Source organism: Chelonia mydas, chromosome 16 (assembly GCF_015237465.2).
Source record: "Chelonia mydas isolate rCheMyd1 chromosome 16, rCheMyd1.pri.v2, whole genome shotgun sequence".
Classification (NCBI taxonomy): Eukaryota; Metazoa; Chordata; order Testudines; family Cheloniidae; genus Chelonia; species Chelonia mydas.
In genome coordinates this window covers 5,068,592-5,092,700 of record NC_057857.1, presented here as the reverse complement: position 1 = coordinate 5,092,700, position 24,109 = coordinate 5,068,592, and the positions used below count along the sequence as shown (strand labels likewise).

The window sequence follows — 24,109 nt, the reverse complement described above, 5'->3', positions numbered from 1 at the left end:
TTCAAGAACTGACTGATTAGAGCCCATGGCAGAGGGGAGACTCCTGCTGCTCATACAGCTCCCCCTCCAGAAGCCGCCTCTACACAGAGCCTTGCATAACAGCTAACTCCATAACAACTAATTCCATTTCTTCGAAAACTAAAAACTTGCTCGCATGCTAAGAAAAAGTAGCTTGGGAGATTTACCTGTAACAACAAGAAAGGAGCTTCCCCTTTAGGCTTCAGGACAAGAACATTGCTACCTTTCAAATATTCCTTTTATGCAGGGATGGTTCAGAACAGGGACACAAACCAGAGAAGCACATCACTGGTCATCAATAAAATTTCGTATTTCTACCTGTTTGGTCCTTTGCTTCAGAAGGCAGAGGGACGATAGACTTTGATGAGTCTTGTCTAAGAAACAAGGATTCCATAAAACCAATTCAAGAAGTAAACTATAGATTTGGCACCAAAACCCCCATGGATTTAGGTTTGCCTTCTTGATGCCACTAACCAGGATTATATCTGCATATGTAAAAGCAATGAGAGTACACTGCTTTGAGGAAGATGTTCCCTAGGCAGTGGAATCACCTGCATTAACAGCTTTGGGCAATGCAGTGTCTTTTCCACTCAGAACAGGCACGTGCCAATCCACAGTTCTTGGGAGTTTACACGTAACAGCTGACAGGACCACACCCTCCTCGAGCAACTTTCACACACTGTGCTCAAGCCTTCCTGTTTTAGGGAGCACGAACACTAGAGCAGCAGTTAAAAGAGAGGCAGGATTCTCGTATCATCCTGTGCACAGACGCAAAAACGAACTGTACGTAGACCGCCAGCTCTTTAGGGAGCATGTTTGTTCTGGGTTCGTACAGCACCGAGTGCAACAGGGCCCTCTCCACACCTGGGACTTGTGTGCGCTAACGCAGTGCGACTAACAAACAATACAACAAGGAGTCAGACCACAGGAGGGCAGAGAGTCCTTCCCCAGCCTTCGACGTCTCAGAGCACAGGCGCCTACGTTTGGTGTTACGGCAAGGACAGGGGTGAAAGTGGGGGGAGGGAGACAGCTCAGTGGTTTGAGCATTGGCCTGCTAAACCCAGGGTTGTGAGTTCAATCCTTGAGGGGGCCATTTAGGGATCGGGGCAAAAATTGGGGATTGGTCCTGCTTTGAGCAGGGGGTGGGACTAGATGAGCTCCTGAGGTCCCTTCCAACCCTGATATTCTGTGATTCTATGAACGTGGGCCGGGACGGCGTACCGGTAAGAACCCCGCACCGACCCGTAAGCCACCCACATCCCTGTCTCTTTGCCTCCCCCATTGGTGGGGCTGTAGGGTTGCTGCCCCCCCACCCCCGTTGGCAGCCCTGCAGATAGGGACCAGCGACGGTAAAGCATTGCCACAACAAAGGACCCTGCTTAAAGTGCTGCCAGGATGGCCACCAACCGGGGTGGGGGGGGAGCAGCTGCCCCGGGGCATGCCATTTAAAAGGGCCCGGGGCTCCGGCTGCTGCTACCATAGCAGCGGCTGGAGCCCTGGGCCCTTTACATGGCCGCTGGAGCCCTGGGTGGCATGGGCCAGGCGGCGTGGAAGGGCTGGCCGGGGGATGCTCACCCAGCCCAGCCCCCGGACCTGTAAGTCTTCGGAGTCACTTTCACCCCGGGCATGAAATACATTCACAGTGGGCCCAATCCTCAGCTGGTATCAGTCAGGGGAGCGCCCTGAGATCACTACAACGCCCAGTCACAGCGTTTGGGCCACTGCGGTTCAAACGGGCTGGACAAAGCGCTACAATAGAGGTTTTCAACCTTTTTTCTTATGCGAATCCCTAAAAAATGTCACATGGAGGTGCGGACCCCTTTAGAAACCTTAGACATGGTCTGCAGAGCCCCAGGGGTCCATGGACCTCAGGTTGAAACACACTGCACTACAGCACAGTCACGCATTGGCAGGGGGCCGGGGTCACTAAATGACGTGAGGGCTTTCCCATCTGTAACGGCCTCAATTCCACAAAGTCACCTTTGAGCAAAGATTCTTTGCAGCATCCCCTTTGATCCCCCTACCCTACCCCACCCCACCTCGCATAGATGCACTGAGCACCCCGCACCTGGCATTTCTTCCACATCCCAATTCTTCTGCTCAGTGATAAACTGCAAGCACCTGAAAGCAAACTTGGAAAACATACTGGTTATACCGGTGATTCGTTCACTCTCTCTCCCCTCTGTCAAATAAAAGCCATGCCCAATGACAATGCAGCCCCCTCCTTTGTCTCTGGCACAATTTAAAGTAACTCTTGGGCTGCGAGCAGGTAGGATCCTTACGAAGAACCAACACACACAACCTTACCAGGGCGATCCACACAGAACCCTCACCGCTTCCCCTCAACGTGATACCCTTTCTCTGGTAAACCTCAGCAGGTTCCTGATTAATCCTCCCTGCCTGCTCATTTATGTTCTACCTTGTGAGTCCACTCAGCTGAATTATTGATGCTGCTCTAAAATACCAGGCAGTCTGTGAAAGAAGCAAGGCTGTTTTTAGTCAGGCTTTGACTCTTTGAGGTAAAGATCCAAGGGCATTTTCCCCCTGCTCTACAGCTCCGGTACATTTAAAGAATTAATTGGTTTAATAAAGGGAAACTCTCCTTCACGGTTTTCCTCCTGGCGCTTTTCTGAGGGAAGCAGTCTGAGAACTGGGTGTGTAACCTTGGCAATAGACCCCCATAGAGTGTAATAGTTTGTGACCTGAAGGAGAGCTCTGTGTAGCTTGAAAGCTGCTCTTCCACCACCTGAAGCCAGTCCAATAAAAGATAGGACCTCTCCCACCGTGTCTTCCTCATTGTTCGCAATGTAATTTACATACAGATGTGTTCAGTGGTAGTTTTCTCCAATTACACATAGAAACAGCTGAAAACCAGCAGTTTTTTGGGTGGAATTTCCCTTGTTTTTTGGCAGCCTCTGGTTTGCAATGATGCCGAACTCCTGCCATTCGTATGGAAAGTTCGGTGTTCTCTGCACTGGAATAGCTGACCCATACTCAGTCTCTCCCAGAGCTATTTCCAGAACAGCCACGGCCTCCTCCCCAACCCCCTCACGCTACCTCTGGCCTCAACTCCCCCGTGCATATATGCCTGGCTCCAGCCCCCAGTTAGTCTTTGTTCCATGACTTCAGCACCTCTGCTGCATTCAACCAACCATTCTCTATAGGACAGAACCAGCCCCCGCTCCAAACAGTCCTTCCCCAAGTCTACTCTCCTCCCTCTGCTACGTTTTAAGATGTAGCCCAGCCGGAGAGCCCCACCCCAAAACCAGAAGAGTGAGGGCACGAGGAATCAGAACTACAACTCCCACAAGGCACCGCTGGACCCACCGGCAAATGTAACCTGAGGTTGAACAGACTCAAAAAGTTTCAATCCGGGAATGCTGAAATGTTTCATTTCGATCCAAGTTGTGGAAACGAAGCGTTTCCACGTTTCCAAATTGAGACTTTTTGGAACGCTTTATTCCATGAACGATTTCGATATTTGGAGTTTTCATTGCGACTGCGGATGGAAGTAAACTTCAAAACGTTCCACGGGACGGAAATTCTGATTTTCTTTCCGCGCTTATCGCACTCTGGAGCCAGAGGCTATTGCTTGGAAATGAGTCGAAGGCCGTGCTGCTGAGTGGGTTAAAACACAAAGCACCAGTTGTCCAAGTGAGGCAGGTGTGCTGGATATTTGGTGAATCTGACACACTCATAAATACAGTACACCCAAGAAGTTCCCATAGCTCAGGTCTGCAACATTCCTTCGCGCAGGCAGATACGGCTACCGCAAGGATAAGCCAGTGCGTGAGACTAGCCACGATCGCACAGAGTTCTGACATTTAACATGCTCCATTTCCACGCGTTAAGGCTATTGCCACTTGGTGACATTCCTAAGTATAAGCCTGTTGCCTCCATTTAGCATTTCTGTTGTGTTTGCCGTAAGCACAACTGCCCTGAAAGCGGGACAGCATCTCTCCTATTGGTGAATTATCTGGGAGTCGAAGTCCAGGCAAACAGCTTCCGTGGAGAAGCGCCACAGCAGAAACGCTATAGCTGGGGGAAAGGCAGGGTACCGGCAGGAGCAAGATCCATGCCCTGGATCAACTGGAGTCAGAAAATCCCATGGCCTGTTAGAGACCAAGCAGCTCACGCAGTGGAGTAACAGGCTGGTCTCTGATGGGCAAGGGTAGAATCAAGGCTCCCACAGCAGCATGTTCTGAGCCCAGTCGCTGGGAGGTCTCTGGAAAGCGCCGCATGACCCCAGCACTAGTAAGCTAAACCAGCAACAGCCTCGTCACCACCTGCCATTGCCAGTTTGGGTCACTCTGGGCCAGGGAATGGCACTCGTTGGCTTTGGACCATCAGTGCCAAGCAGCCTGAAAGCCAATTTAGGATGATCTCTGTGGCATAAAACTGACGGAGTCACTCCTACAACTCCCACTATGCCAGCTGCTGGCGTAGGAAGCCTGGCTGTGAGGGGAAAGGGTGGGGCAAGTCACCAGCTGCAGTATCAGCTGTGTGATGCTAGCCGCAGCATCTCTGAGCCTCCCGGGGAATGGGCTTGATGCTCAGCCACTCTAGGAACCTCGGGGCACGAAGGCCACCTTGGCACCATACCCCCAGCCTGGTCCAGAGCTGCACTTCTTGGCAATATCCAGGAGTCAGCAGCGTTTTATTCAGACATCGGAGACTCCCAGCTGACAGCAACAGATGCCATGAGACCCTCGGTTATACTAGGTCAGATGGAAAAGCAAAGAAACTGACCAGCCCCTGCCTGCTCCTCTCCCACCTCCTCTCCACAGAAACGCTTCCAGTGATGGCAGCAAGGACAGGAAAGATGGCTCACTCCAGAGTCAGACCCCAAACTGAGGTGGGAGTTGGGGTAACTTTAATGAGCTGCTGCCCCCAGAGGCTGATTAGAGCCTGAAGATGCCAGAGAATGAGTCCACAAGGCCAAGCACTGCTCTGCCCTCACAGCCTGTGATTTTCCAGAGTACATTTGGTCGGCGTTAGTCATCCCTCTGAAATCAGTAAAGCGTGCCCAGCTATGATTTCACATTGGAAGCCGGTTTTGGTCAGTGCCTGCTGTTTCCATCATCCAAACAGCTCTGAGCACTTCTTTGCCACAAGCGAAGGGAGCAGCTGGAGACAGGGCTGGAAGTGCTTTAGATGTGCATACTTAACAATCCATAGGTCAGAATGAATCAGAGGCCACCAGTGTCCTGGGTGGGCCGCTAGGTAGCCAATTACCTGGACCAAATGCAAGTGGAATCGCAGTAGAGAAACTCTTTGTACTGCAGCCAAGCTCACAGTAGAGCTCCCTCTGACTGCCCAAACCAGTAACAAGGAGGGAAAAAAACCTGAATAGCTAAAATATCAAGGCATGATTTTCAGAAGTGACAGTGATTTTTAGATGCCCAACTTGGGATGCATCAAAGAGGCCTGACTTGAAGTGCTGAGCACCCACTCTCTGGAAATGCATCCGATGAAGTGAGCTGTAGCTCACGAAAGCTTATGCTCAAATAAATTGGTTAGTCTCTAAGGAGCCACAAGTCTCCTTTTCTTTTTGCGAATACAGACTAACACGGCTGCTACTCTGAAACCAGTCACCTTTAAAAATCCTATCATTACAGGCCCCAGCCAAGATCAGGGCTCCCTGGTGCTCGCAGCTGTTCACACACCTACGGAGAGGCAGACTAGACTCTGCTCCCTCTCCAAGTGTCTTGGCTTTAATTTCAGAAAGAGGCAGGAGAAGGTACCAAATAAATGAGAACCTCTTTGTTCTTTCATGCACGCTGGCCAGGAGAAAAATCCTGCCCTGATGTCAACCCCTGGGGTTAGAAAGCAAATCCTGCTAACACAGGGATATTTACAAGAGGGGAGAATGAATAGTTCTGTACTGTGCAGTTGTTCTCTGGCTTGGTAATTGATTCCGCATTTATAGCGAACCCAATGCTTAAATCTCTCTACCCCAAATGCTCCCATAACTAAATAAGCACAAAGGAGACGTATAAGCTGATTAACTCTTCTAATGCTCTCATGACCCAGAAGATGAGCTGTTTTAAGCAAACTTTCCCCACAAACTGGTTTCCATGCTGGAGCCTGTGGAAGGAGGTAAGGGAACTTTTTCCAAACCAAATGCCTCACAGAGATGCTGGGAAAAGGCCCCTTTTTGGCAAGAGCCATGCATACAGAAGACTAAATTGCCCTAGGGGAATTATCCGGGAAATACCTGCAGGGCCAGAGCAGGCAGTGAGAAAAATGGATTAGTGCAGAGAGGCTGCCACAAGAGGAACTAGCTCCTAAGACTGTAATGAAGAGCAAAACCTCAGATACCTCCCAAAATCAAAAGAGTCGTCCATTTCTCTGTCCTGAGCCACTAACCTGCTTCCACCCTAACCCAAGTAGTGTTCACATGCATGGCAGGCCCTATGGGGAGACAGGCAGCACTGTTCTATGACCCACGCTAAAATGAGCTCCGTCTAACAGGGATGACCCTCCCAGTTCTCCCAGGCCAGGCAGCGAGCTAAGCAGAACTATCAGCCTCTCACTTGTTTTCTCATTTATTTCCACCTACCCTCCCGCCTTCCAGCAGCTGTTGCTAATTTACTCATTCCACCCACCCATGCTCCCTCTAGCAGCTGCTAACTCATAATTTACCCTGTTCATAGAAAGGTGGGTGCAGAGGAGAGGAGAAACCGAGGCTACATCATTAGAACAAAGAGGGATGCTCCAGGATGCCAGCTGCCACTTGGATTCTATGCGATAGGCACCATGTAAGAACCTAGTCAGATTCCTGCAACCAAATGAGATGAAGCGTCCGTTCCGCCTGTCAGCCATTCACCCTCCAACAGAGCAGTGATGTGAGAGGTAGACTAGATGGCCTAAGGGGCTATTTCAATCCCCCCAGGGGCTAGCACAGGGCTGTTCCTTACAGCAGGTTTATCTAGGGCTTTGTCCAGTCTAGTCTCACGCACAGTAGGCTCTCCCTGCGGAGGCGACGGCATGATCTTCTGGCTCTCACAGTCAGTAAGGAGCAGAGGAGATGAAGGAAGCCAGAATCATTCTTCGGCGGCAGAGATCTGCAGTGCAGTTCTGGCAGGAGGCACCTTTCCTGATCACAGCACAAACTTTTTGCATCTAGAGAGCACCCCCACTTACTATCAAGGAGGGGTGCTCTCCCCTGGGCATTGGCACCTTGCTCATCACCATGGTCCCTTAAGGAGAACATGAATGACAAACACACAAGGGGAAAACAGGCCTCCTTGCTGGGAACAACAGCCAGCCTCTGCAGTAGAAAGAAAAGGAGTACTTGTGGCACCTTAGAGACTAACCAGTTTATTTGAGCATGAGCTTTCGTGAGCTACAGCTCACTTCATCGGATGCATAGCATATCGTGGAAACTGCAGAAGACATTATATACACACAGAGACCATGAAACAAAACTTCCTCCCACCCCACTCTCCTGCTGGTAACAGCTTATCTAAAGTGATCATCAAGTAGGGCCATTTCCAGCACAAATCCAGGTTTTCTCACCCTTCCCCCTACAAGCTACCAGTTCCTTCACGAGAATTTGCAATCTACAGGGCAGTTCCTTTGCTAAGGTTAATTGTCACAGCCCCTTCTGAAAAAAAGAACAGGAGTACTTGTGGCACCTTAGAGACTAACAAATTTATTTGAGCATAAGCTTTCGTAGGCTAAAACCCACTTCATTGGTTGCATGCATGCATCTGATAAAGTGGGTTTTAGCCCACGAAAGCTTATGCTCAAATAAATATGTTAGTCTGTAAGGTGCCACAAGTCCTCTTGTTCTTTCTGCAGTACAGACTTACACAGCTGCTACTCTGAAGCCCCTTTTGAGTCCATGGAGCTAGGACGATTTCCACAACAGGACCTGCCCACCAGCTGTTGTGAAACACAAACAGAGAAATAAAAGTCCATATTACAAATGTGCACTGCAGATAAAGCCACTCACCCCCCATCTGTCTTTCCTCATCCAATCAGGAAGTATTCTGAACTAAGGGGCAGCCATTGTAGGAATTCCCCACAGGGAAAGAAAGCACAGGCTGAGAAATGTCTTGGCCAACTTAAGGAAGAAAAAAAACTGTCAACTCACAGCTCATTAACGAGTCATTTATGGCTGAATCCACACCCATGCCCTGTCCTTTAGCCTTCCAATTCTAATGAGATCCTACCTCTTCGAGAATACTACGCTCTATAAGTCTGCCACAGAAGGGGCTGGTTCCAGCACTATATTTTGAAAGGCTTCTCCCTGCAATAACGATATAGACACATAGCTGCCTTACAAACGAGAGTAGACTCTAATTGCTGCCTCTCCATTTTCTGCCTCTAAATAGCAACGAGAGCAGCCACCTCAGGAGGGAGACTAAGATCTGTCTGCAGTAACCGGGATGGAGCAGACATACAGGGGTTTAGGGTGTTTCCATGGAGAGGTGGAGATTTAAAAATACCCATATTATGTTAAAAGAGTGAGATGCAAAGTTCCCCTCAGACTAAGTCGTCCACTTGGTGCTAGTAAGTATTAGGGATACAGAGCACAATTCAGCGCATAATTTGAAGCTCTGGATAATATGCAAAAAGCATCCCAGAGCACCAGGGAAATGGAAATCAGCTAAATTAAACCCATTCAAACTCCATTTCCTACGCCAGGGCTATAAAGAGTGACGGCCCTTTACCAGAGATGGTTTTGCAGAGATTGGAGTCAGCGAACCCTTTCATACAGCACTTGAAGGGGGAGACTGAGCAGTGGGGAAGGATGCTGACAATTGCAGCGCAAAGATTGGAAGTGGATCACAGAGAGCGGAATGCAAGTAGGAGACTGCAGAATAGGTGGCAGCTGGATCTCAACCCGTTCATTAAACGGTTTTAAAGCAGACATTTCATTCTCTGCAGCACTTTCCTTCCTGTTACAGTGAAACAACAAGCCAATATTATAAGGGACAGCGTTTTACTCCCACTGGCTGAAAATGAAGATGATGGGGAGGAAGGGTTGACTTGGGAGCTCCTTTGCTTTCAGATATTTTCCCCATTAATCGGGGGCAGGGGGGAAATAAATGTGCCCCTGACTTTTGATCCCCTTCCTTAATGCTCCAGTAAAGGATCTAGATTTTAAGCAGAACGACAAATTAATTTTTTTTATTGTTAGCAGCAAGACGCTGTATTGCACATTAATAGAAAGAGGTGACTTTCCCTTCCTATGGAATTGTGGTATAGTAAAATATGGACTGTCCTTGTAAAGGGAAATCTTTCACACCAAGTATGTACACAAGAGAAGCTCCAAAAAAAAGGACAGGTATTTAGAAATGTGCTCAGTGTGCTCAGAGGAGGTGGGCTCCCTTGCCAGCAAACCAGAATTTTTAGGCAGGTTCTTTGAACATTTACTCAACCAGAATCAGATTATGTCCTATGTAGAACGTTAACATTTTATTGTAATTTTGCCTTAATAAGCACAAATAAAATTACCTAAAAAATGTAAACAGCAAACTCTGTACAAGCGTATTGTAAGCTCTTTGGGGCAGGGACTTGCTCCTTCTATCTGAACACACTAGACAGATATAGGGTAAGAAGTGAAACCGAGGCACAGAGAGGGGAAATGACCTGGCCAAGGCACACCAGTGGTCAGAGGCCAAGCCAGGAACAGAACCCAGGTCTCTCCTGACTCGCAGTCCAGTGACCTCGTTGCTAGGCTAGTCCCGCGACCTGTACCATTAGCCCACAGCCCGGGCCATTAGCCTGTTGCGGTTCAGTGCTGTACTAGTTACAAGGTGTCGTGTCTCCAAGATAACCTATGAGAAGGAATGAAGAGTTAAGTTGTACATATGTCCACTTACTCCCTTCCTCCACCAGGGAACTCGATGGACTGTAGCCAGAATGGCACGAGCAGCACAGGGTTAACCATGAATTATAGCTGGCAATAATTATACCTTGGAGCCTGCCTGTCTGTGTGATCCCTGCAGCTCTCTTAAGAGCCATTCTCAAATCACTCCAATTTCACAGTCCTAGCTCAGGATCAACTTACCATGCAGACTAAAAAGCAATGAAAAGCATGGAGAAACCCAGCTCTTTTGACTCCATCCTAACAGAGTTTGACTGGAGTTTCTCCTCTATGCACTGCTTCTTGGATGTAAAGGAGTCATTGGAAGAGCAGCCCCCCTACACACAGGCATTCGGTGCTCAGATCAGTTCTCGCTCACGTTTGCTCATCTTGCAAGTCACACCTCTCCGCCAGCCCCAGAGGCTTGTCTTGGGCAGCTGGGTATGTAGTTACCATCTCAATGGCATACAGGCTGCTGACAACTGGATTGTACCTGTCACTGGAACACAGCCTCATCACCCCCTCGACATTCCACATGAAGTTTCCAACAGTGCATTAGATTAAACATGGCTATCTTAAATGAAGTGTCTAATTTTTATAACAATTTTTACATGGTGGCTAGGGCTGCATTTTAACAAAGAGGCTCTTCGTTCCGGTTTGAAACGTGTCTCTTCAAAGCAAAAAAATTCCCTCCTCATGTCCTGTCTATTCAGTCTGCTTTGCCAAAAAACATTAGTTTGAATGTTCTCTCTGTGATTTGTTGAAGGCTTAAGATTCTGAACATATGACATTGCTGTATCAATAACATGTGTGGTGATTTTCTACAGATGTACTCTTTTGGGCTGTATCTCCGAAGCCTAAATCAATAAAGACAAGAAAAAAGTCACAGTGAATTATTTTCTGAAAATCACTTTATTGCCTAGCAGGGTAATTGTGAACGCACCTAGACTGACGAACTGTGGAATGAGCAGTGAAGCGCTCTCTATATGGCAAAAAGAGGAGCAATTCATTTCAGCCTTATTTACCACAAGTCTTTTAACCTATTAGAACTCCACAGAGCTACAAACTTTGACTTTTAACACTTCTGATTGTCAGTATTAATCCAAGGTCCTCTTCCCCTTTAAAAGAGGACTGCAAGTTTTTTTTCCCCCTTTTTTTGCTTGTTTTTTACTTTAAAAAGCCCAGCAATGCCAAGTCTGGTTTTGCTGAATGACTTACTAGCTGGCCGGGTGTGGATTGTGAACCCCCAACCATGGTAGAAGGGACAAGGTTTCAAATCTTCAGATTCTCTAACTGTTTCTCAGGCATTTAAGTTCAATAGATGTTACCAACAACAAAAACAGTCTAAAAAAGTCTCTTCCCCTGTCAATCAAGTTATCCCTGCAGGATGTCTGATGCCATGACCTTACCTGTGCTCCATGGAATGGTTCCAGGAAAACAGGTCAGGCAACATCTGAATTTGTCATGTAAACAGGATAAAAGCCTCTTTCAAGAAATAAACATGTCAGACAGAACACAGCCAAAAAAGGAGCACAAATCTTAATATATTCCTCCCTTTCAGCTCACCCCAGTAAGTGGCTGGCTGAGGCTACAGTTTCAAATTTCTATTTCAATTTCCTATTACTGGGGGTTGGAAGTTCACCACAGTGTTCTCCACTAAGAAGGGCGTCTCGGGTTTTCAGTCTCCCCACTCCCAGGCACCCACTCTGAGCTCTCACCCCAATAGCCAGACACAACCAGGGCTCCCATCATAAGTTCCCGCTGACAACAGCCACCAGCTTTGTCGCATGCACAACCCTGTCACTGGGGAGGACAACCAGTCCCAAGGCTCTTCTCACTAGTTATCATAGGCACTTAGATGGCCCCCAGCACCGCAGTATCTGGGCATCTCACAATCTTTAATGTATTTATCCTCAAACCCCCCGTGAGGTGGAGGAGGGGAGAGGAACAATCCTGGCCTCAAAGTACTTTCAATCTAAAGGAAGGAATATTATCCCCATTTTACAGATCACTGAGGCACATAGATGTGACTTGCCCAGATCACACAGGGAGTCAGAGCCAGAAACTTGAGCCCAGATCTCCTGAGTCCCAGCGTGGTCCATTAAACATAAGGCCAGTCTTCCCCATGCCTCCTCAGCGACAGAACCTTACCGTCACCCCCCAGGCATCAAGGTGGGGAAAAACTGGCATTAGCATCTTTGCCCCTTGCAATTAAGGTACCAAGAAAATTAAAGCAGAAAAACAGAAACCAGAGTCTAAAAATGGGAAGACATGTTTATTGTAAGACTTCCCTCCTTAAAATGCTCAACTCTCCCCTCCCACACAGAAGAGTTCCCACATCACAGGCTAGTAAGCCACTTTCCTGAATCAGGGTAGCACATCCCAGGAGGCAGAGGGCATGGCTCAGATGGCATGGCTCACCCCCACTACACACACAAGTGACACGCCTGATACAAGAGGGCAGATTACAGCAAGATAAAGGCCAGGCCTTTTTTCCCTTTCTCTGGTGCTTTAACATCAGGGAGAGGTTCTTGTACGTCAGTCAGGGTGTCTTTACAGGAACAGTCCAGCAAACTATGCAAATACAATCCTGGGTCTTCCATATTCCCCTGAACCGCAACATGCATTCCATTGAGTAACACCGATTTCCTGTCAACAGGACCCTCTCTTCCCACGGGATGGTTGGAATTTTAGAACCGAAAGCATTACTGGAAAACAGCCCAAACACAGATTGATCTGGCCCCTAAAACATTAAACTCCCCTCCATTCACCCTCATGAACGTTGCATTGAGTGAACCAAATCACTGCGGGAAACCACTCTCTGTCCCAAAACAGGCATCATTTCCCTCCCCAGCACATCTGGAAGCATAGCAGCAGGATTCAGTTCCCATTTAGTTCTGACTGCATCCCCCATCCCATGCACATTTACGTGTCGCACCTATTACAGAACTAATCTGGATACCGCAGGCAGCCAGCCAGCCAGCCATGCCCTAAAGCAAACATGGGAGGCACCTGTTACCTGAAACCCCACCCAAGAATGAAATGTCAGATTGAGAGTGCTGCTCCCAGTGGTAGCTTAGAAGTTAAGTTGTTTTAAATCATCTTGGGGGAGGGGATTTATGCAGAAGTACCTGAAATTAATCAACCCTACAACACTGGCATTTGTTCATGGTTTGTGCTAATCAAATCCCTAAAAAACCATCTCCAAGGAAAGTGAAGGATAGCAGATTACTTTCAGAGTAACAGCCGTGTTAGTCTGTATTTGCAAAAGAAAAGGAGTACTTGTGGCACCTTAGAGACTAACCAATTTATTCGAGCATAAGCTTTTGTGAGCTACAGCTCACTTCATCGGATGCATACGATGAAGTGAGCTGTAGCTCACGAAAGCTTATGCTCAAATAAATTGGTTAGTCTCTAAGGTGCCACAAGCAGATTACTGTGTTCCTTTGTCATTTGGAAGACAAGTCCCTCCACGCTGTTGTGCGCTATTAGAAAGAAGTTCAATGTTTGGTGTTCTGCAGAAGCTCAGTAATTGGTAAAATAACCAGGCCTCAGGTGTCAGTTTTGAAGGAACAGGTTTCCGTTTAATCCTCGTTTTCTGCTGCTGCTCTGATAAGGCTGCACACTAACCCTCTGAATTTTACTGTCCATTGATAATCTATTCATGAGGTTTTTTGAAAACACTACATCTTAACTTAGAGAGCACCTGAGCAGACACTCCCCCACCCCAGACTGAAACTGACCAAACGCTGGTCAGTTTCAATACTGCTAGTCCAAAACCTGTGGGCTACAGAGAAACAGACTGGAATTACATCTGCTACTGGGAGAAAGCTATGGATAGCAGCCAAGACACTGGAGATGATGTATTCTCCAGCATTCTCTCTCCCATTCCCCTCCAATTTTTCATATCATCCTTTGGCTGGTAGAGTTAGGGCTAGATTTTTAAAATTATTTAGGCACTGCTGCACTCAGTGTTGCAACACCTAACTGATTTAGGAGCCTAAATATCACATTTTTAAAGGGAGTATTGCTCTTAGAAGCCAAAATTCCATTGATAGTTGATGGGATTTAGGCACTTAGGAGCCTAAGTCACTTTTGAAAATGAGACATAGGCATTGCGAGCTGTGCACAGCAACACCTAAATACCTTTAAAAATCGGGGCTTCTGAGTTTTCCAAACTCAGCTGAGAAGGATCATCCCTGGACACGATGAAAATCTGAAGACCCAACCCTATCCTTCACCAACCCATCACTCTCCATCCACCCACACTTAACTATACCACCGCTGCCTCCCCTCACATCTCTGCCTGATAGTGCCCATCCCTCCAGCACAGAACAACTAGACAGGACAATTATGGGTCACCTAAGACACAGTATTGAAGATCCTACAGGAGCACACTGGCACTGTGAAATGTCAGTGGGCACTCCCTGGATAAGAAGAAAGCTTTTTATGTACTTTCTACTGATAATGAGACAGAAACTGCTTACATTTCACTCAGGGCCAGCATTAGACTTACTGGGGCCCAGGGCAGTAACTAAGGAGCGGGCCCCCCACCCGTGCTGAAGCCAAAAAGCCCGAGCCCCGCCACACATAACTTAGCTTTGCGGGGCCCCTGTGGCGTGGGGCCAGAGATGACTGCCAATAGTGGGGAAGGGGCAGAGGGAGGGCATCTGGCTTCAGCAGTATAATTGAGCATGCTCCATCTGTGTGAGCGTGCCAGTACAAACCAAGCAGCAAATCTGCGGGGGCACATGACCCTGCATGTCCCCCCACACGCATTGCCTCTGCGTGAGGCCCCGGGCAATTGCTCTGCTTGCTACCCCCGAACGCCAGCACTGATTCCACTGTAAAAATCTTTCTCTCATAAACCAAGGACACTGCCTTTTTGTTGACTTTCCGTCGTCAATATTAGCCAGAAATTACAAACACCGTGTACAGGTTTGGCATGTGACTGAAGAGCAACCTACTGAAGCCCCAGAAATCAGCACTTCCACAGTCCAAATACATGAACTCTTGGAACTGAAGTGGCTCTCACAGGACTGGTGTATGTGCATTAACGGTGTCTGTGCATTAATACACTCTGAAATTCAGAGCCAAGGCTCTGCAACTCTCTAGTTTTTATTCTATTTCTATGCTCTGTGCCACAGCCTAGAAATCAGCCAATCAGTTTTCAAATGACCACAGCACACACATGAACTTCAAATCCTACAAAACAAGCTCCTTCACCAAACTTGTCACTGCTGAAAGAAGACAGCAGAGGTTACTATGATGGGCAAAAAGTCCACTTAATTTCTTTAAGAGGAAAATAGGGGAAACCTCTTTTAACCATTGTAGCTGACAATTCTACTCTCTCAACGTGAGGAATTTCAGTGAGTAGTTTTGTTTTTTTTTTTAGTACATATTTTGTTCTTGATCAGTCATCATAACACAGGGTGGATGAGCAATTTTGGTGCTTGGGCTGCCACAGTTCAGCAAGACTGTTAGCTCATTGTTAAAATAGCTCTACTTTTTAAACAAAGCTATGCTTGTCAGGCTCCTCCCAGCTCTGATACAGAAACAAGAACCTGACCCAGAGCAGGATGAATACTCTCCCACTAGTCTGAAAATAGATTCACGGGTACAAGCATCTTGTAATATTTCAGCAAACAGAACCACCCAAGTGTAAAGATTTACAGCAAATAGCACTAATTGCCAGTGACTCCTGACTATCTGAACACATTACTAACGGAGAACTCTTATTTTTATTAAATTATCAAAGGCATGGCTTACAAAGCCTGTAAGAAGTAACTTGGACACGATTACTATGTATTTATTCTCCCCCTGCATAAGTCACCTTCTACTCATTCAAAGGTTAAATGGAGGGTTGCAGGGTCTGATCCTGCACGCATGGACAATTCCTCCATTGAGGAATCCCATTTTAGTCATTGGGATTCTAGGAAGGAGTAAGATCCAGCATGTGAGAATAAATATATAGGATCAAACCCACAGGGAAAGTCACTAGCCATTCCATTGCTATATTAGCCCACTTCACAATGACCAGAGCACCATGCACCATTAGGCGCTGTCCTGGCCTCTGCGCAATAAGAAAAGCGGCGGAGAAAGGAAGAAAGCAGCCTGAGCTGGAACATCTACACTGCAATTAAACAGCCCTATGGCCTGAGCCCTGCGAGCCTGAGTCAGCTGGTGCAGGCCCACCACAGGTGTCTAACTGCAGTGTAGACATACCCTAAGCGTACATCTACCCAGCCACAGCAGCGAGCCTCCCAGCCCAGGCTGATGGACTTGGGCTGGAGCTCTACAAATAGCTGTGTGGACGGAGCTTTGAAGTCCCTCTCCGTAGGCTTCAAGAGACCGAGTTCCAGCCTGAGCCACAACTCCGAAGCGCTATTTTTAGAGCTCTAGCACAAGCTAACCTGAGTCCAGAGAGCCAAGAGGGGAGGCTCCTGCCATGGGCTGTGTAGACATACCCCTAAAGGGTCAGATTCTGCCACCCTTCTTCATGCTGGATAGTACCTTAGTCCACAACTCATAGAGTCAGGTACTATTCAACTTAAGGATGTCAGAAGCAGATCCATATGCTGCACTGGAGAGGACAGACACCACTGACACAAAAACTTTTGTACAAACCCAAATTCTGCCCTGAACACCTTACACACACAAAGTCCCCTGTCTCAGGAATGGACAGACCGGTTTTCCTGTGTAAACTAACCTGATTTTTAAGAAGTTTATACTGGTAAATTCACAAGTTTTTAGTTAACTTGCAGAGGGAAATATTGGCCTTCTGTTCCCCTGAGAGCCGTGTGGAGGCTACCAATATTATGTCATTCTGGTTAAATCTGAAGTCTTATTACAGATCTGAAGTTTTGGTCTGGTCAACAACATGCTGGCTGGTCCTCTCAGGGAGGCTCATGGACAGACACTGGTCAAACATTCAGAAGCCCTTAACTATTCATATTAAAATTCACACTGCTTGTGTTTTATAGTAACTTAAAAATTCTTTATACTGGACATTAAGAGCCATCTCTTCCTGGTCACACACAGCTATGCAAACATCTGTATCGTCATGAGATTTCCTGGTTCTCCGAATAGATCCACACACACAGAGAGACTGAAGTAGCTAGGTTCACTGCCGCACTACATTCCAGCTGTGTAAGCACCAGCCCCTCTCCTCTACGCTAGGGGCTGACCACAAGGCTTGGGAAGGTTTATTTTCAGATTGGTTTAGATCGTTACGAACCATGTCATTTAAGATTTTAGAGAAGGAAATAGCTAAACCCAAGACTTGGTCACCATCCTATTTCTCAGCTATCCTCCTATAGGCAAAGGGGTCACACATCTTCCAGACACGGGCATTTTTTGACCAGTGCTGGCGCATTACTGGTCAGGAGCCATTGGAGTGGGGAGCGATTCCCACTGCTACAAGGAGGTTTACAAATAAAACGACCCTGGGAACCACAGGGCTTTGGGTTCCTAGCCCTCATTCCACCCTCCCCTTCCCAGGCACTGTTGCTCTTCTGTGAGTCCCCATGGGGAGGGACATCCCACTGAGAGGGACCCTTCTGTCCTGAACAGGAGCGGGCAGCTCTGAGACTCTCTTCAGCCCTCCTCTGCTTCTGGGTAAGGCTCTTGTGACACTGTGCAGCTGAGAGTGGGGCGCAGGGCTGAGTTAAGACAATAGCCCGGTTCCTGCTGGGCTTCAGTGCAGTCTCCTGAGGTCGAAAAGCACCGCAGCCCCCAACCCCCTCGTCCCCTGCCCTCAGCCGAGGAGGAGGTGGCTGAGCCAGCACCGCCCTGTGTTTACCAGCCAGCCGGTCCTTCCCGGGGACGGGAGCCTGCGCCCACGGGGGGCGAGACGGGGGCTCACCTCGCGGCCCCCCTCAGACTCTCCGACGTGAAGGGAGCTCAAGGAAAAGCTCCCACAGCCAGCGCCCTGCGCGGCCCACGGGACTCCGCAAACCCTGTGTCCGGCCGCACCAGGATGCGCCGCCCAGCCCCACTCCCTGCAGCCTCCCCATCCACTCAGCCCAACGCCCCCCCGCAGGAACACGCTGCACCCCCAGTGCCCCGCAGCGTCTCCCACAGACCGCGCCCCGCAGGGAGCCGCGTACCCCGCACCCCACCCCAGCTGCTGGCGCGGCGGAGCCGGGCTCTCCCCGCCCGGCCCCTCACCTGGTTTGCCGGGCCGCAGCAGGCAGGCTCCGAGGACGATCCCGGGGAGGAGGAGGGCTCCGAGCCGGGGGGCAGGCGCTCTGCGGGCCGCCACCATCCTTCAGCAGCGCCGGGGACTCATTGCAGCGGGGTCCGGCCGGGCGCGGGGGCGGGAGGGAGCGCGGGGGCCACCGCCGGAGCTGCGAGGAGTCCGTGCGCCGGGCGGGGAGCCGGAGCGGGGGCGGGCCAATCCCGGCACCGCCCGCACAGCGCCGGGCCCGGCATGCGCGCCCCGGGGCCGGCAGAACCGGACCCACCCACCGCGCTGGCCACCGGGGCGCGCTGCAGGGCGGGGGACGGGAACAGGTGCGGGCCCGCGGCGGCCCCGGGGCAGGGGGGCTGCGCTGGGAACCTGCCCCCAGTGCCCCAGCTCATTCCTGCCCTGCCCACCCCGGCTCCACCTCGCTGCTGCCCCGGGATCACCCCCCGGAGCTGCTGCCCCACGACACTGGGGGCCTGCCCCCCGCCTCGCTGCTGCCCCAGGACACTGGGGGCCTGCCCCCCGCCTCGCTGCTGCCCCGGGATCACCCCCCGGAGCTGCTGCCCCGCGACACTGGGGGCCTGCCCCCCGCCTCACTGCTGCCCCGGGATCACCCCCTGAACTGCTGCCCTAGGACACTGGGGGCCTGCCCCCCGACTCACTGCTGCCCCGGGATCCCCCCCCGGAGCTGCTGCCCCACGACACTGGGGGCCTGCCCCCCGCCTCGCTGCTGCCCCAGGACACTGGGGGCCTGCCCCCCACCTCACTGCTGCCCCCGGATCACCCCCTGAGCTGCTGCCCCAGGACACTGGGGCCTGCCCCCCGCCTCACTGCTGCCCCGGGATCACCCCCTGAACTGCTGCCCTAGGACACCGGGGGCCTGCCCCCCGACTCACTGCTGCCCCGGGATCACCCCCTGAACTGCTGCCCTAGGACACTGGGAACCTGCCCCCCGACTCACTGCTGCCCCGGGATCACCCCTGAACTGCTGCCCTAGGACACTGGGGACCTGCCCCCCGACTCCCTGCTGCCCCGGGATCACCCCCCGGAGCTGCTGCCCCACGACACTGGGGGCCTGCCCCCCGCCTCGCTGCTGCCCCAGGACACTGGGGGCCTGCCCCCCACCTCACTGCTGTCCCCGGATCACCCCCTGAGCTGCTGCCCCAGGACACTGGGGGCCTGCCCCCCGCCTCACTGCTGCCCCGGGATCACCCCCTGAGCTGCTGCCCCAGGACACTGGGGACCTGCCCCCCGACTCACTGCTGCCCCGGGATCACACCTCCTAACTCTCTGCTCCCGTAGGGCACTGGGGACAGCCCCCAGTTCATTACTGCGTTGGGATTCCCTCCCTGGCTCTCTGCTCTCCTGGGACGCTGGGGACCTAGCTCCAACTGAATGATGCCTGGGACCACCCCTTGGATCTGGTGCCCTAGGGCACCTTCCCCCTTCTCCCAACTCTTTACTGCCTTGGGATCATCCCCTGGCTCTCTGCTCCACTGGGAACCTGCCCCACAACTCATTACTGCCCTGAGATCAGCCCCCTATCTCTAGATCTCTGCTTCCTTAGGACACTGCCTTCTTCAGCTGCCTGTGGCCAGGGGACTGTGCTGTGCTAGCTACTTGACCCCTCTCTACTCCTAGGGGACCACAACGTGCTGGACTCCTGCTTCCATCCATCCCCAGCCCAGTGGGGAAGGGTCAGAAGAACTGGGCAGGTGCCAGGGGCAGCATTATTAAAAAATAACCTGCACCAGAAAGGTTAAATTACTGTAATTAACATTACCCCTTTTCGACCCAAGTGACTAGTCAAATTTCCGGGCTCTGGGGATGTTCCAGCTGGAAGCAGAAATTGATGGAGTCTGGTATTTTCTTGGATGCAATCTTGTTTATTTTATGAGCAGCGTACCAAGTCCTGCTTCTCAGAAAGCAGGAGGAACCAAGAAAAAAGCATCAGTTTCTTGGCTTACAACCCCGAGCCTCTTTAGCCAACAGACCTAAAAGCTCTCACTAGCTTTTCCCAGGGTCACACTGTGCTCACAAGTGACTGCGCTGCTTTCTCGCTTTTTGGCTCTGCCTCTGTCTGTATCCTTGTCGGTTTTCAGTTTCTATGTGTTCTCTCTCTCCTGTCACGTGTGCACGCACGCACACACACACACAGCTCAGCCAAAACCTCCTGGGTGGGTTCACACACAACTTTTGTCAGGGCTTTGCTAATAGTTATGTTAACTGAAGAGCGAATTCACACCTATCAATCTCAATGGGGTTTTAACTCATAACAAAGTTTCACCCAGCTCATAACATTAATTATTATTTTCTTGTGTTATTGCGGTACCGCCTCAGAGCAGCACTCATAGGCCTGGACCCCATTGTGCTGGGTGCTGTACAAACACAGAACAAAAAGAAAGCCCCTGCCCCAAGGAGCTGACAATTGAATGCATGCTGTTCTGGTTCCTTGTGATCCTGGTGCATTGGGTAATGTTGCCTGTTCTCCACTGAGGTGCGCTGGTGAAGAGTGGAGAGAGGGAGTGTGTCTGTGTGTGGGCAAGGGCTTAGCATCAGGCTCTCTGGCCACTTCAGTAAGGAATCTCAGGGCCCCATTGTTCTCATTGTCTTGCATACACCAGTGTAACTCTGTTATCATGAGGGACGTTGTTCCTGATTTACCCCCCTAGATACGAGTAGGATCGGACTCATTGTCCCCCTTTCTGGGATTCAGGGCCTCCTGGCAGAGGTCTCTGGTGTACCTTCCCAGCATTGAGAGCTGGGCTTCTCAAGTTTTTCCTTCTGCCTGGCGCGTGTGCACTCAGGGCCCTCTCTCTTTCATCAGCCCAAGGCAGGAATTAGAAAGGGGAATTAGTTGCAAGCAGGGGGGAGAAGCTGTGGGGGGCACGAGTGTCTGATCACTATGGTTGAAAGGCTGTCAGCCCAAGTAGTGACAGCCTGCTGTGCTTATCGGCTAATAATAATATTTAGCTCTTATTGTTTTTCATATCTAGATCTCAAAGCACTTTACAAAGGAGGATATCATTATTTCCATTTTACAGGTGGGGAAACTGAGGCACAGAGGGAGACCGTGAGTTGCCCAAGAAGTCAGTATCAAAACTGGATATTGAACCCAGGCTTCAAATTTAAAACAGATTAAAGGTGCAGGACAATGCACAATGAGCCTGTGGAACTCACTGCAGTAAGACAGCATTTTGAGAGCCTAGCAGGATTCAGTAAAGGATGAGATATTTATACTGATGACGGAGATCTCCAGAGATGCATTACTGTTGCAGTTTGCAAATTAATTCCAATTCAGCAGTCTCTCGTTGGAGTCTGCTTTTGAAGTGTTTTTGTTGTAGTATTGCGACTTTTAGGTCTGTAATTGAGTGACCAGGGAGGTTGACAGGTTTCAGAGTAGCAGCCGTGTTAGTCTGTATTCGCAAAAAGAAAAGGAGTACTTGTGGCACCTTAGAGACTAACACATTTATTTGAGCATAAGCTTTCGTGAGCTACAGCTCACTGCATCGGATGTATTCTTTTTGTGAATACAGACTAACATGGCTGCTACATTGAAACTTATCCTTTTACGTAGAGACTGTTCAGTTTGGCCAATGTAAACTGGACATCATTAAATTACGCTTGAATAGAGACTGGGAGTTGATGAGTCATTACACAAAGTAAAACTATTTCCCCATGTTTATTTTCCCCCCTGCTGTTACTCACACCTTCTTGTCAACTGTTGGAAATGGGCCACCCTGATTATCATTACAAAAGGCTTTTTTTCCTCCTGCTGATAATAGCCCACCTTAACTGATCACTCTCATTACAGTGGGTATGGCAACGCCCATTGTTTCACATTCTCTGTGTATATATATCTTCCTACTGTATTTTCCACTGCATGCATCCGATGAAGTGGGTGTTAGCTCACGAAAGCTTATGCTCAGATAAATTTGTTAGTCTCTAAGGTGCCACAAGTCCTCCTGTTTTTTTTACATTAGTTACTGTATCACGGCTGCTGTTCTGCATAAAGCCCTGTCCATCAGGGAGGTGAAACAGATAAAAAGGTCAAATCTATTTACAGAAACAGATACTAAAAACAGGGGCAATGAGAAAAGTAGATAAGGAAAATTGCACCAGGCTTAGGGTGACCATGTTTCCCTATGCTGACTACGGGACACCTGGTAAAATTACTTGTTTTCAAACGAGTTCAACGGCAACCAATCAGACCGATGCAGTACAAACATTCAAATTAACATCAAGTTGACTGAGCCCCTGTTAAAAAGAAACCCTGCATAGTGGATTCTTTTTTTTTACCTTCTTATCTTTAAAACTTTAGAGTTCACACAGAGAGAGGTGACACACACACACTCCCGTACACCTCTCTCACACTGCGGGGGGTGACCGACCGACCCAACCCTCCCTGCCCGGCACTTTCCGCCCTCCAGTTCTGGGTTGGCCCCCGGGATGGACCCACCTCTCCTGGTACCTGGCGCCATGTCTTCTTGAGGCAATACATGGGCAGGGGGCATGCAGGGTCGCATGCCCTCCCTCCCCAGATTTCTGCCAGGGTTCACACCAGAATGTGGCCAGCAGCAGTCTTTTGCACGGTGCGGAAGGAAGGGGATGGGAGCTGCTTCCAGCCATAGGGGAGGAGGGGAAGGGGAAGGGGTGACCTGGCCTGTGTCTTTGCAGAGCTCATCTCTTCCCCCGGCACACACACACATCCCTGTGCCTGGAAGCAGCTTATCCCTTCCTGCCCACACAGTGTTGAAAGGCAGCTAACACCTGCAGGCTGCTGCTGGCCACCGACAGCCCAGCCGCCTCCTGTCCCCCGGCAACAGTGCGGGCAGGAAGGGGTTAAGCCCTAAGGATGCATCAGGGCCCAGGGAACCTGACTGCAGGGGCTTCAGCCAACTGGCCAGAGAGGTGGCTCAGCAGAGGAGGGTGCCTAGGGGATGGAGCAGCCCCACGCTCCCCGGGGGCAGGACCCAGGGCTTGGGGGTGGGGAGTGAAGAGGGTGCTAAGCTGCTGCCCGGGGTCTGCAGTAGAGCCTGCAGGGTCAGGACATGAACAGGCTGGAAATCGCTGCCCCCCGCCACTCCAGAGCTTAGCTGAGGGGCAGAGAGGCTTCCCCGTGCCAGCGCTGTCCGGGGCTTTGGCACATGCCAGGCTTGGCTCCTCCTGGCCCGTGCACCGGGGCAGAGGGTCTTGGGCTTTCCTAGGGCACCGGCCCAGCCCGAGGCAGCGGGGGGAGGAAGGAACCTGCCGGCCAGGCTGCTGGTGAGCTGAGCGCTCCGACCAGGGGCTGGTTCTCCGCACAGCACGGGGCTGGGACACGCCCCGCCCGGAGGTATTTGGAGGAACAGCAGGGCTGGTGGGGGTGAAGGGGCAAAGCAGGGAAAAGACAGCGAGAGGGGGAGCACGTAATGGGCCTACAGGTGGGCAGTAAAGGCGACACGTAGCCGGCCGCTGCCTGGCACCTGCTCGCACTCACAACCCACTGCAGAGCGCAGCCAGCGCCTGCTGGAAACGGGACAGGGGGCGAGGCCCTGCTGGCCGAGAGCTGACTCGCACCGGGGGCTGCGCTGACAGACCAGCAGGGAGAGCGGCCGGCCCCCCGTGCCGCAGCTTTGCCCCGCCACCAGGCTTGCACAGCCACCCCCATTGTCGGCCACTGGACCCTTCCACTCACTGCTGGTAGGCGGCTAGCTGGCAAGAAGGGATCTGGCCAGCAGCAGGACCCATCAGTACTGGGGGAGAAGACAGAAAATACAGGACAATGTGCCCATTTTTAAGAAAACGTAGGGACACATGCAGGAGGGCTTAAATATGGGACTGTCCCTTTAACAATGGGACGTCTGGTCACCCTAACCAGGCTTGAAGGACTAGAAACCAGAGAAGTGACTGTAAGGACCTTTCGTACATATGGGACAAAACTACAATTCCATTGCAATGTTTATTATAACTAAATTAATGAGCTAGGTTTCTCTTACATACACTCATCCCCACCCGACCCCAAGACCCTGGTCTGGAGAACTAGAGATGCTTTTCCTGTGTAGCCACCACAGTCAAACCTGCAATCTGAGCTGGGAGAGAAA

The 24,109-nt window shown here is 50.5% G+C and overlaps 1 protein-coding gene across 2 annotated transcripts in view; it reads right to left on the bottom strand.

The window, feature by feature from the left end:
- The window catches only part of NPDC1 (neural proliferation, differentiation and control 1), a 148,952-nt gene that overhangs the window by 107,489 nt on the left and 17,354 nt on the right, over nucleotides 1-24,109 (bottom strand). Inside the window, exon 1 of one of the 2 annotated variants that reach the window (XM_037879931.2) lies at nucleotides 18,008-18,323. The exons of the other annotated variant lie outside the window; for it this stretch is intronic. Coding sequence (XP_037735859.1) covers nucleotides 18,008-18,104 — 97 coding nt within the window. The 5' untranslated portion in view covers nucleotides 18,105-18,323. Of the gene's footprint in view, nucleotides 1-18,007; nucleotides 18,324-24,109 lie in introns of those variants that run through there. 2 annotated transcript variants of the gene reach the window in all.